The 13,794-nt window shown below is 47.2% G+C and overlaps 2 protein-coding genes and 1 long non-coding RNA gene across 6 annotated transcripts in view; 1 reads left to right on the forward strand and 2 right to left on the reverse strand.

Annotated features, from left to right (window-relative positions):
- LOC148123718 (uncharacterized) overlaps positions 1-13,794 on the reverse strand; it is a 194,116-nt gene that overhangs the window by 151,896 nt on the left and 28,426 nt on the right. The gene's annotated exons all lie outside the window — the stretch shown is intronic.
- LOC113453370 (GTPase IMAP family member 2-like) overlaps positions 1-13,794 on the forward strand; it is a 132,179-nt gene that overhangs the window by 31,441 nt on the left and 86,944 nt on the right. The window lies entirely within an intron of this gene.
- Positions 1-13,794, reverse strand: part of LOC113453807 (GTPase IMAP family member 3-like) — a 137,203-nt gene that overhangs the window by 10,528 nt on the left and 112,881 nt on the right. For 3 of the 4 annotated variants that reach the window (XM_087918945.1, XM_087918946.1, XM_087918947.1), the window contains exons 2-3: positions 2,911-2,953; positions 1,189-1,847 (exon numbers count right to left, since the gene is read on the reverse strand). In XM_087918945.1, the coding sequence (XP_087775071.1) occupies positions 1,189-1,847; positions 2,911-2,947 (696 nt within the window). In that variant the 5' untranslated portion in view covers positions 2,948-2,953. Of the gene's footprint in view, positions 1-1,188; positions 1,848-2,910; positions 2,954-10,744; positions 10,944-13,794 lie in introns of those variants that run through there. The other variant, XM_087918944.1, reaches the window with a different exon arrangement.

A 13,794-nucleotide genomic window follows, 5' to 3' on the forward strand; every position in this document is an offset into this window, starting at 1 on the left:
TATATAGATAGATAAATAGATGGAGATAGAGATAGAGACAGAGATAAATATAGACTTCGAGATATAAAGATAGATGATGGATAGAGCTAGAGAAAGATATATAGTGTTAGCTCGCTAGCTAAAGATAAATGGACAGAGAGAAAGAGAGAGAGAGACAAAGGTGGATAGATAGATATTGGTAGATATAGACATACATACATACATACATAACACATGAAGTAAGTTACACCACCATTTCAGGGAATAACTGCCCAGCCGATGGTTTAAATGTCGTTTTATTTCCAAGAAGTAGATTCCAGAGGAAAAACATTATCCCGGGGGGGCAAACAAGATTCCAGTCTCCACCCCACCAGAAAACCCCTTTCCATCTTTTTCATCCGGAGATTTTTGCTTCTCCTCAAAACAGACCCCACAAAAAGGACCGCATCAACAGTGTGGTACAACTCAACAAAACTTGGGGCTCGGAAGTTCGAAAGACGGGTTAGCGGTCTCTCAACTTCTCTCCTCTTGGGTGGGATTCTCCCGGTTCGGACCTGTTCGGAGCCGAACCGCTGGCTCCGGCGATCAGCGAGCGAGCCGGTTCGCTCTGAAGAGCAAGTGGGCGAAGCTCTTTCCTGGGCTTTGATTGCGTCTTTCACTGAGAGCCCAGCGGACTCTCGTGTGCGGAGCGGAGCACCCGCTCCCCCGAAATCGGGTTGTCTCGCCTCTTGAATTGCACCGCAGGGTCGCCCTGTCCCGGAGGGAGAGGGAGGAGAGGGCGAACCAAGTCACGCAAGCGACAGGGCCCGTCGCGCCAGCAGCTTCGACTCTCGCGAGGGGACGGGGCCCGGAAGGAAGGAAGGAGCGAAGAAGGAAGGAACAAAAGGGAGGGAGGGGAAGAACGAAGAAGGAAAGTGGGAGTAAAAAGGAAGGAAGGGAAGAACGAAACCAAGAAAAAAGGGAAAAAAGGAGAAAAAAAAGGGGAGTAAAAAGGAAGGCAAGAAAGAAGGGAGGAAAAGAGGGTGGACGGGAAGGAAGGAAGAAGGGAGGGAAGGTCATAGGCTGGCAAGAAATTACAGAGGGCCGAGCCGACCCCCCTTGGGGAAAGGGCTCCTAATAAATCATTGGATTTCTTTCGATACTTGGCTGGAGGCTCATGAATTCATTCGGGCGTCCGTCGGAACCCTGGACATTATGTCAAAATTTAACCTTCAATTCTTTGATCCGCTTCCATTGTTTGGACAACGGGTTTGATTTGTCGGGACCTTCCGGGATGACATACGGCTCCCCTTGATTCTCCTTGGTGATCTCCTCCACCATCTTCATCAGCTTGTCGACCTGCTCCTCCCGCTCGCCCCCCTCGGCCTTGTTGTTGAACCCGCACAAGCGATGGTTGCACTTCTTCATCAACTTACACAGGTGTTTGTTCTTGGCCTCGCCGACGTACGTCTCCAGGTCGTCCCCTCCCAGGTCCTCCTTGCAGGTGAACAGGATGATGGTCCGGGAGGCGGACTTGTCCCCGAAGAGTTTCCGGACCTGCTTGGCGGCGGCCATGTCTTCAGCGGTGAAGCGCCCCACCTGGGTGACCAAAATGAAGGCGTGGAGACCGGTACGGCACATCTGACGGCAGCTTTCGAGCTGCTTTTCCAGGGAGGTCTCCGTCTTTTCGGTGTCGAACAGAGCGGGCGTGTCGAGGATGGAAATCGTCTTCCCGTTCCAGGTTCCCTGTGCCCTTTGACACTCGACGGTGGTGGTCTTGGCCGCCAAGAGGGACTCAAACGCCGGTCGGCCGAGGATGGTGTTGCCTGTCACACTCTTCCCGCTTCCGGATTTCCCGACCAGGATGAGCCGGAGTTCGGCATCGTCCCCTGGGAGTTTGAAAAGACAGAGAGACGGCGTTAGGGTGGAGTGTAGTTACACCGGTGGAATGGAATTCAGGGCATGGATTCAACGGGTGGAGAGAGAGAGATGATAGATAGATAGATAGATAGATAGATAGATATACGGAGAGACAGACAGACAGATGGATAGAGATAGAGATGGAGAGAGATAGATAAGTAAGTAAATAGATAGATGGATGGATGGATGGATGGATAGATAGATAAGTAGATAAATAGATACGCAGAGATAGATAGATAGATAGATAGATAGATAGATAGATAGATAGATAGATAGATGAAGATAGATATAAGATAGATATAGAGATGATAGATAGATATAGATAGATAGATAGATAGATATAGATAGATAGATGAAGATAGATATTAGATATAGAGATAGATAGATAGATAGATGTAGGTGGATAGATGATATTGATGATAGTTTGATGATAGACAAAGATAGATGCTAGATGTAGATAGATATATAAATAGATGGATTGATAGAGAGGATGGATGGATGGATAAATGGATGGATGGATAGATAGATAGATAGATAGATAGATAGATAGATATAGAGGTAGGTGGATGGATGATATTGATGATAGTTTGACGATAGACAAAGATAGATGGTAGATGTAGATAGATATATAAATAGATGGATAGATAGATAGATAGATAGTGAGAACTAACCAGTGGAACAGCTTGCCACTAGAATTTGTGGCTCTCCCATCTCTTTTTAGAAGAGACCGGAGAGGCACTTGGTGTGAAATAGTATTGGGTCTTCTGCTTTGGGCAGGAGGCTGGGCTAGATGACCTCCGAGGTCCCCCATTCTCATTCTGTCCCCCTGTCAAGAGTCTCCCGCTCGAACCAGGGGATGGGGGGTCGGGCTAGAAGGCCTCTGAGGTTCCTTTCTAGGATTCGCTGGGGGGGGGTTGTCTCGTGCTCATGCAGGGGGCCAGACTAGATGACCTCCGAGGTCCCCTCCCGTTCTGTGGCCTGCTTCAACAGCCACTCCCCCGAGGCCAAGCGTCCCCCTCTGGTGCCCCTCACCGTCTTCCTTGGCTTCGGCCCCTCGCTGGTCCTCCATGGGCCCCTGAAAGAGAAGCAAGGAGCAGGTCAGAGAGGAGGCAGGGCAGCCATTTTGTCTGGAACGGTCGGCCATCTTAGATACCCCAAGAGCCACACCGGTCCTAACCGGAAGCCCCACCCCCCCCCGTCCCTATTCCATTCTGGAGCTGACCGGAAGTCCAGGTCCTCCACCATAGAGTCTCCTCCTAGCCCGGCATCCTTTTTTTTTTTTTTTTTCCTTCTGCCGTCCAGAAGGCTGGTTTCTCCTCACACACACACCATAGAGTCTCTTCCTAGCATGGCATCCTTCCCCCTCAGCCGTCCAGAAGGCCAGTTCCCACCACCACCACCATAGAGTTTCCTGCTAGCACGGGGAGGAGGAAAGGAGGAAAGGAAAGGAAAGAAAAGGAGGAAAGGAAAGGAAAGGAAGGGAAAGGACGAAAGAAGGAAAGAAAAGAAAAGGGAAAGAAGGAAAGAAGCAACGGAAAGGAGGAAAGGAAAGGGGGAAAGAAGGAAATGAAAGGAGGAAAGAAGGAGAGGAAAGAAAAGGAAAGGAAAGGAGGAAAGAAGGAACGGAAAGCAGGAAAGGAGAGGAGGAAAGAAGGAAAGGAAAGGAGGGAAGAAGGAACGGAAAGCAGGAAGGAAAAGGAGGGAAAGGAGGAAAGGAAGAAAGAAGGAACGGAAAACGGAAAGGAGAGGAGGAAAGAAGGAAAGGAAAGGAGGAAAGAAGGAAAGAGGAAAGAAGGAAAGGAAAGGAAAGGAGGAAAGAAGGAACGGAAAGCAGGAAAGGAAAGGAGGGAAAGGAGGAAAGAAGGAGAGGAAAGAAAGGAAGGAAGGAAGAAGGAACGGAAAACAGGAAAGGAGAGGAGGAAAGAAGGAAAGAGGTGTGGTAATATATCATAATCATCATATTCTGCAAGATCTCGTATAGCTTGGCATAAGATCTGGGGACTTCACAAACGCTCCTCATGGGGGCAGTAGTGCCTTTATGATGGACGTTTGGTCCTGTTTGGGTCTGCAAGCTCAGAGACCAGGAATGTGGGTAAAAGTTCACAGTACCCAGCCGAGCCATTCCCATGAGACCTTTGGTGCCTGGATATTCTCACGGGAACTTTATCACCTTGCTGAGGCCCGGCTGAGATAATAATGCTGCTGAGGTAATTGTTTTGATTTTGTACTTGCATTTTCTTAATAAATACTGCTACCCGAGTTCTCTCGGGGCTGGCATTTGCTCAGACGTTTCCCTGCGTCTCTCATTTTTCAAATGTCAGACCACCACAAGTGGTGACCCCGACGTGATAGTTTGGAAGGCTATACGTTTCGGCGTGATAGCTTGAAAGCTATACGTTTCCCGCATCCTATACTCATCGTCGCGGACGTCGACTGGGCCCTCATCTTCTTCGCTGGACGGAGACAGATTCTTTTCGTGAGTATGGGAGGAGGTCTCTCGAAAGCTCAGACAAAGCACCTCAGGGAATTGAGAGAGATCACTGGGAATAGTTTTAAGTTTGGAGTTCATAGTAGAGGACATGCAGTAGGAAAGAAAGAAATTGAGGACTTATTACAGTATGTTTGGAAACATATTCCGTGTTATCCAGAGGGAGGTAGTATTAAAGTAGAGTCCTGGAAAAAGATAGGGAAATTTTTGCACGAGGAGCCTCGTGCCCCTTCTTCAATTTTGTTAACCTGGAGGGTGCTTATGGAAGCGTTAGCTACTCATGAACAACCGCTCCTAGCACCCCGAAGAAGGTTTGCCGCCTTACCATGCGGTACGTATATTGCCACCGACAGCACCTCCAGATAAATCCAGAGGACTGTCAGGCACTGAAAATACTTTGTCAGAAGAGAAGAGTTTGCCTTTAAGAGTTCAAGTAGATGCAGTTACTGCAGCTATTCAAGAAGCAACAGATAGAGGGGAATTATCAGGAGATGATTTGGTAGATTTTGGAGTGGAGATTCAACTTAATCCAGTAGAAATTGGTGTGGATGTTGCTTTAAATCCGCAGAGAGTGTGGAAGCCTTTACCTCTCAAGATTTTAAAGGAAGTTAAGCAAGCAGCAAAAGAGTATGGTGTTAGATCGCCATATACTCAGGCATTGTTAGAAGCAGTTGGCTATGGAAATAAAATGATTCCGGCTGACTGGAGAGCTTTATTTAATATGATTCTAACTCCAGCTCAATATTTGGTGTTAGATCAGAAATGGAGACAGCTGGCAGTTCAAAGGGGAACAGCAAATGTTACTCCAGATCAGCTTTATGGAGCTGGTAATTTTACAACAGTGGAACTACAGCGAGATGGAATGCCAGAGGAGGGATTCATTCTTCTCCCACAGTTAATTTTCCAAGCCGTACGGGCTCTCCCTGACGGCGAAGGTGGTGAGAAGACCTTTACTAACATCAAACAAGGAAACAATGAACCCTATGAAAATTTCATTAGCAGATTGAAAGTGGCTATTGAAAGGCAAATTGACAATCAATTCGCCCGGAATGAATTGCTTTTGAAGTTAGCAGTAGAACAGGCAAATGCAGATTGTAAAAAGATTCTGAATCCACTTATCGCGAGCGGAGAGAGAGAGATTGCCGATTTGATAAACGCATGTAGAAAGGTGGGGAGTCAGACTTTTAACATGGAGACTTTAGCTCTGGCTCTGCAGGCAGGAAATAATAAAGGCACTTGTTTCAATTGTGGGAAGCCTGGACATTTTAAAGCGCAATGTCGGGCTCCTGGGGGGGGTCAAAGTCAGCAAAAAAAGAGATTATTGGGACAGGGTGCTCGTCCTAAATCAGTGTGCCCGAAATGTAAGAAAGGATACCATTGGGCAAATCAGTGCAGACTTCATTCTGAGGGAAAAAACTAGTAAGCAGGGATCGGGGCGTTCTCCCTACTCTAAAGAGTGAAGTAATGTCCGAAGGGTTGGAACCACCAGAAAGAGGTAGGGATCAAATATGGTCACCAGCTACAAAAGGTTCAGCAGGAATTATAGTCCTTATAATTCTCCAGTCTTTGTTATCAAGAAGAAATCTGGGAAATTCAGATTTTTACATGATTTGAGAGGCATAAATTCAATTTTAAAGCCAATGGGCCCACTGCAGTGTGGGACACCTAATCCTAATTTAATACCTGATGGATGGAATATAAGAGTGTTAGATTTGCAAGATGCTTTCTTTTCCATTCCTCTGCACCCTGAAGATGTAGATTTGTTTGCTTTCACTATTTTGAGTATAAATCAGGGGCAGCCCGCTAAGCGATATGCATGGACTGTCCTTCCACAGGGAATGTTAAATAGTCCTACCATGTGTCAAATGTTTGTAGATTGGGCTTTGCAACCTTTCCGGAGTAAATTCCCGGATTGGAAGGTTTATCATTACATGGATGATATTTTAATAGCTGCTAATATTTCTGATGCTGCAATGGATTCTGCTGTCCTTCTTTTAACTGCTATGCTGAAGGAGAAAGGGCTGATAGTCAGCCCTGAGAAATTGCAAAAGGAATATCCTTTTGCCTATCTAGGTCATAAATTATTCTTGAGTCACATTACACCTCTGAAGTTGGAATTTGTTCTTCCTGATCCTTTAACCTTGGTAGGTCTACAACAATTTTTGGGTCATATAAATTGGATCAGACCGTATTTGGGTTTAACTACTCTTCAATTAAGTCCTTTGTTTCAAGCTTTGGCTAGTGCTAAGCAAGCATCTGACATAATAACCCTGAATAAAGAACAGAAGGGAATTTTGTCATTAATTGAGCAAGCTTTGAGTCGTAGGTGGACAGATAGATGTTTGCCAGATTGTCCATTATCAGTGATTCTAATCTCAGAACGTAGAGTTACTGCATTGATAGTTCAGGTAAAAGAAAAAACAGCTTTAAGGATTCTGGAATGGATTCATTTGTCTCATACACCATCGAAATCCATAAATTGTATCACAGAACAGCTTGCTGATATTTTTAATCGTGCTCGTCAGCGCTGCAAGGCTATTGCTGGGATGGAACCAGTAACATGTTATGTTCCTTTTGCTTTAGCCACCTGGGAACAAATGATTTGCAATAGTGAGTTTTTACAAGTTTTGGTAGATTCTTGGCCAGGGAAGTTTTCTTGTCATCCTCCAGCTGATCCTAGGTTATCTTTGTATAAATCAGTTAGAATTAATTTAGCAAATCTTTTTGTAAATCAGCCTATATCAGATGCTCCTACAGTCTTTACTGATGGAGGGAAAGTTTTTGGTGCTTGTGTTTGGAAAGATAAATCTGGAATTTGGCATACAAAAGTGACATCAGAGCAGAAGTCTGCCCAGCAGGCAGAACTTGCTGCTGTAGTTTTGCTTTTCAAAATTTTCAAAATCAGGATTTTAATCTAATAGTGGATTCTTTGTATGTATATAATTTGTTACCCTTTGTAGCAGGTTCTTATTTGTCTCCTGGAATATCACCTAATATTCTACGTTTGCTTTTGTTGTTGCAAGGATGTTTGGAGCAGCGTGTGAATGTGTGTTTTGTTGCCCATATCCGTAGCCATAGTAAATTGCCTGGAATTTTATCACAAGGCAATGCCAAAGCTGACAGTGCTGTAACTTCAGTTCTCACTGTCCAGCCATGGGACAGCCATAGTTATTTTCATCAAAATGCTAAAGCGTTAGCACATCAATTCAAGCTTACTGCTGCAGAAGCTGCTGCCATAATTCAACAATGTCCAACTTGTTCAAAGCAAGGCACGGCTATTCCTATGGGAGTCAACCCCAGGGGTTGAAACCCTCAATGATTTGGCAAATGGATGTTACTCAATATCCATCATTTGCACCTTGGAAGTATATACATGTGACTGTGGATACTTATTCAGGATTTCTAATGGCTACTCCTCAAAGAGGTGAAGCGGTTAAACATGTCATCAATCATTGCATTAAGACATTTTCAGTTGCTGGTACGCCTCAAACTTTAAAAACAGATAATGGTGCGCTTATCGGAGCACAGTCTTTGATCAGTTTTGCAAACAGTGGTCCGTGGAACATAAATTTGGAATTCCATACAATTCCACAGGACAAGCTATTGTGGAGCGTTATAATGGCACGCTCAAGAACATGTTAGCTAAATTAAATAAAAAAGGAGGGAAGCTCCTGGGGCTTCCGGCAATTCAAGATCATTTAAATCTTGCTTTGTATACTTTAAATTTTTAAATTTGTCTGGTAACCCCCTCGGCGGCCAGCAGGCATTTTTCTTCCCCTTCTACAGATGCAGTGAGGCCTCGAGTGTTGGTGCGATTCCTTCCGGATCCGGCATGGGTTCCCGCTGAGCTGATTACGTGGGGACGTGGTTATGCAGCAGTAGAACATCTTGGTCAAATTCGTTGGGTTCCTGGTCGTTGCATTCGGCCTGATCATTCACAAGCGTCTTCGCAGGTGCCAGTGAGGGAGGTTTCGGAGGAGCAGGATGGCGTTCCTGAGGTTCCTGATTCTCAGGATGGCGTTTCCGTGGTTCCTGATTCTCTTGATGCCGGCAATCCAGGCGTGGCGCTGTGAAGGCTGGGAAAAGATGACTGCTTATCTGAGGTTATCAACTTGTATGCAGCAGGTTCCTTTGGGGAATCGGACTAAATTAATCTGCAAACAGCGGCATCTTTTGATTTTTCCAGCATATTGGTCCTGGCATAAGGATCAAGACATTCTTTATTCGGGACCTGATAAGGATATTATATCTTCAGCCTGTGCTACAACTCTGATTCTTTTAAATGTTTCTGTTTCAGACTATGGACAATATTGGTGTCAATTGGAGTTGCCTAAGTTACTTTACACAACCTCTCTTTCCATTCGTCTTATGCCTCCACGGACTCTAATACGGAGGCGGAGAGCTGCTATTATCTCAGAAACTAGAGACCTTGGTGATAATTTATGGAAGGAAAATTCCTACATCAAGGACGTTCGGATTGCAGCAAAGAGTTTAAATGTAACTAATTGTTGGTTTTGTATGCATGTACCCACCTTTGGGAATAGCTATGAACTATAGAGATATTCATATTTTAAATAATTTTACTGTTGCTATGTTTAATGATACTGTTAAGAATATTAAGATGTTAGATGAAAAAGTGTCTGAAATTCGCCAAGTTACTTTACAAAATCGTTATGCTTTAGATATAATGTTAGCTGCTAAAGGAGGGGTTTGTGCTTTAATTCATTCACATTGTTGTGTTTTTATACATAATTATGAGCCTAACATTACAAGAACTGTTCATGATATGGAAGACCGCATAGCTGAACACGAAGCAGGAAAAGATGGCTTCAATAAGTCACTTTGGGCTTTGCTATGGGATTGGCTTCCTGACAGCTCATGGTTACGTTTATTGCTTCAATTAGTTGTAATAATTGTTATTACACTTATTATGTTATGTTGCTGTATTCAATGTATTCCTAATCTATTTCAAATGTGTGCCTCAGCTTTAAGTGTACGAAACCAGGTTGCGAGGGAACTGTGTATTATGCCACTAAAACACCCCCTATCTTTGAATAAATAAAAAAGGAGGGAATGTGGTAATATATCATAATCATCATATTCTGCAAGATCTCGTATAGCTTGGCATAAGATCTGGGGACTTCACAAACGCTCCTCATGGGGGCAGTAGTGCCTTTATGATGGACGTTTGGTCCTGTTTGGGTCTGCAAGCTCAGAGACCAGGAATGTGGGTAAAAGTTCACAGTACCCAGCCGAGCCATTCCCATGAGACCTTTGGTGCCTGGATATTCTCACGGGAACTTTATCACCTTGCTGAGGCCCGGCTGAGATAATAATGTTGAGGTAATTGTTTTGATTTTGTACTTGCATTTTCTTAATAAATACTGCTACCCGAGTTCTCTCGGGGCTGGCATTTGCTCAGACGTTTCCCTGCGTCTCTCATTTTTCAAATGTCAGACCACCACAAGAGGAAAGAAGGAAAGGAAAGGGGGAAAGAAGGAAATGAAAGGAGGAAAGAAGGAGAGGAAGAAGGAAAGGAAAGGGGAGGAAAGGAAAGGAGGAAAGGAAAGGAGGAAAGGAAAGGAAAGGAGGAAAGGAAGGGAAAGGAGGGAAGAAGGAAAGGAAGAAGGATGGAGGGAAGAAGGAAAGGAAAGGAGGAAGGGAAGAAGGGAGGAGGGAGGGAGGGAGGGGAGGAAGGAAGGGAGGAAGGGAAGAAAAAGGGAGGGCAAAGCGAAGAACCCAGAAGGAGGAAGTCTCCTCCTCCCCAGCCCATTCTACAGACCCCCCAGTCCAAAGGACCCTGGAGGTCATCTAGCCCAACTCCCCCCTGCCCAGCCCCTCCCCCTTCCCACCGCTCAAGCCGTCCTTTAGACCCCTGGAAGAATCAGAGCGTCACAGAGTTTGAAAGGGTCACTGGAGGTCACCTAGTCCAACCCCCCACTGTCCCCCTCCTCTGCCCTCCCCAACCCCCCCACCCCCAATGCCCAAACTCCGCTCTCCTCCCCCCTCTTGAGGCCAGGAATGGGGAGGGGGGGGGCTTTTGTCCGGATAATGGGTGGAGGGGGATCGTTGGGGCGGAAGTGAAGCCCCCTCCCTCCCTCCCACTTTGGAGACACTTTGCAGCCCCTCCCCCTTCTTCTTCCTCCCATCCCCCACCCCCATGGGAAGGGAGGGAGGGAGGAGGGAATTTGGGGAGGGGGAGGGCTGGGCAGTCCCGTTAGAGGAGCCTCCACCCCCTCCTCCTCCTCCTCCTCCCCCCCTTTGCCTGGGGGAGGGGAGGGGGAACAGGAGGGAGGGAGGAGAGAGCAACCTGAGTTCCTCCTTTGGGGATTGGAGGGGGAGGACTCTCCGCAACCCCCTGCTTCTTTGAGGGCTCACCAGAGCTCCGCCAGTCGCTCCTCCGTCTCCTCCTCTCCGTCTCTCCCCGCCCGGATCGCCTCGCAGAACTGAAGTTGGGAGCGCCCAAAGGGGGGGAAGGGGGGGAGAGGAGGGGGGGAGGAGACTCCCAGCGTCCCAGCTCTTCCCCCCCATTTGGCTACTTTCTCTTTCCCTTCCTCTCTCTCCCTCCCTCAGTCTCTTTCTCATTCCCTTTCTCTCTTACTCTGTTTCTCTCCCTCACTCTTTCTCTCTCTCCCCTTTCTCTCCTCACTCTCTTTCTCTCCTATTCTTTCACTCTGTGTCTTTCTCTCTCTCTCTCCCTCACACTCTCTTTCTCACTCCCTTTCTCTCCCCTTCCTCTCTCTTTCTCTCCCATTCTTTCTCTCTCTCTCCCTCACTCTTTCTCACTCCCTCTCTCTTACTGTTTCTCTCCCTCAGACTTTCTCTCTCTCTCTCCCTCACTCTCTTTCACTCCCTTTCTCTCCCCCTTCCTCTCTCTCTCCCATTCTTTCTCTGTCTTTCTCTCTCTCTCCCTCACACTCTTTCTCACTCCCTTTCTCTCTCCCATTCTCTTTCTCGCTCCCTCACACACTTTCTCACTCCCTTTCTCTCCCCTTCCTCTCTTTCTCTCCCATTCTATTTCTCTCTGTCTGTCTGTCTGTCTGTCTGTCTCTATCTATCTATCTATCTATCCATCCATCCATCCATCTATCACTTATCTTCCTGCCTATCTTCTATCATTTCTCTTTCTCTCTCTCCCTCACTCCCTTTCTCTCCCTTCCTCTTTCTCTCTCCGTCACTTTCTCACTCCCTTTCTCTCCCTTCCTCTCCCTCACACTTTCTCTCTCTCCTTCATACTCTCTTTTTCACTCCCTTTCTCTCTTTCTCTCCCACTCTCTTTCTCACTCCCTCTCCCTCTCTCTCTGTCTTTCTCTCTCATCCTTTCTCTCTCTTTCCCTTTCCCTGAGAGGCGCAAGGGGACCTCAGAGGTCATCTAGTCCAACCCCCCCGTGCTAAACACCGTCTTCCCCTCCCGTCACGGCTTCCAAACGAACAAAGCTCCGGGTTTGCTTGGATGGCCAGAGGGCGTAAAACCCGTCCGGCTTGGTCCCCTTTTCCCAGCTACTCCCAGGAGTAAAACGCAACGTTACTATTCCGCCGGCCACTTCTTCCAGCCTAGCCTCTCTGCGCCTGCGCGAACTGGAAGCGGCGCGGGCGGGGGCAAAGCTCCGCCAGCCACACTTCCAGCCTGGCTTCTCTGCGCCTGCGCGAAGTGGAAGCGGCGCGGGCGGGGGGACGGCGAAAGCGAAAGCGTTTCGTGGCGGCTGCTTGGCTGGGAAATCACGTGACTGGAGGGAAAAGCGCCCCCCCCGTTTTCTTTCCTCCTCTTTTCCTGCCCGGCGAGCCTCGCCCTCCGCCCCGCCGCCCCGAGGTCATGTAGTCTGACCCCCTTTGGTCTGACAGAATAATAAATGGAAGGGATCTCAGAGGTCTAATAGTCTGACCCCCTGCCCGAGCAGGAGACCCTGAAAGAATAATTAGTGGGAAGGGACCTTTGGAGATCATCTAGTCCGACCCCTCTTCAAACAAGAGACCGTTACACAGTGAGAAAGCTGGATGGGATCCAGGAAGGTCTTCTAGTCTAACCCCGTCCTCAACAGCGGGGGACCCTTACAGAGAATTAGAGAGTCGGAAGGGACCTGGGAGGTCATCTAGTCCGACCCGCTGCCCGAGCAGGAGACCCTGAAAGAATCATAATGGGGAAGGGACCTTGGAGGTCATCTAGTCCGATCCCCTGCTCGAGGCAGAGACCCTGGGGGAATAAAAGAGTGGGAAGGGACCTCGGAGGTCCTCTAGTGGACCTTCCCCCTTTCTCCTCCCCGCCCTCGGAGAACTCTCCCGCCCCGCCTCCGAGTGGTGGGGGGGAGGGAGGGGGGGAAGAGGGCGGGGCGGGAAGGCGGGGGGCGGGGCGTTTCCCCGTCAGGACTTTTCCGCAAACGCCGCCCGGAGAAGCTTCTCCGCTTCGTCTTTGGGCCCGAGGGAGATTCCGGTGAGAGGGGGGGGGAGGGGACTTTGGGGAGGGCGGGGTCTCAGCCGGCCTGGGGAGGGGGAGATGGAGGAGAGGTCGTGGGGGGAGGAAAGGAGCCGATCGGGCGGAAATTTCTTCTACCCCTTCCTCTTTCTTTCTTTCTTTCTTTCTTTCTTTCTTTCTTTCTTTCTTTCTTTCTTTCTTTCTTTCCTTCTTTCTTTACCTTCCTTTTTCCTTCTTCTACCTTCCTTTATCTATCTATCTATCTATCTATCTATCTATCTATCTATCTTTCTGTGGTAATCATCATATTCTGTAAGTCCTCGTACAGCTTTGTATAGATCTGGGGGTTTCACAAACGCTCCTCATGGGGGCAGTAGTGCTTCTATGATGGACGTTTGGTCCTGTTTGGGTTTGCAAAGCTTAGAGAGACCAGGTATATCGGTCAAAGTTCACAGTACCCAGCCGAGCCATTCCCATGAGACCTTTGGTGCCTGGATATTCTCACGGGACTTTCCGCAGTCTATTATCAGCCCTGCTGAGGTTGAGGTCATTGTTTTGATTTTGTACTTGCATTTTCTTTCAATAAAAGCTGGTACCTGGGTTCTCTCGGGGCTGGCATTTGCTCAGACGTTTCCCTGCGTCTCTCATTTCAAATGCCAGACCACCACATCTTTCTACCTTCCTTTTTCTATCATTCCTTCATTCTTTCTTTTTTCTTTCCATATATCTATCTATATCTATATCTATCTATCTGTCTTTCTAATACCTTCCTTCCTTTCTTTCCATCTTTCTTCTACCTTCCTTCCTACCTTCCTTTCTTTCTTTCCTTCTTTCTTTCTATCTATCTTTCTTTCTTTCTTTCTTTCTTTCTTTCTATCTTTCTTTCTATCTTTCTTCTACCTTCCTTTTTCCTTCTTCTTTCTTTCTTTCTCTTTCTTTCTTTCTTTCTTTCTTTCTTTCTCTTTCTTTCCATGTATCTCTACTTTCTTCTACCTTCCTTTTTCCTTCTTCTACCTTC

This window comes from Pseudonaja textilis, unplaced genomic scaffold (assembly GCF_049901715.1).
Source record: "Pseudonaja textilis isolate UNSWEBS1 unplaced genomic scaffold, rPseTex1.2 PTEXSCF22, whole genome shotgun sequence".
NCBI classification, from domain to species: domain Eukaryota; kingdom Metazoa; phylum Chordata; class Lepidosauria; order Squamata; family Elapidae; genus Pseudonaja; species Pseudonaja textilis.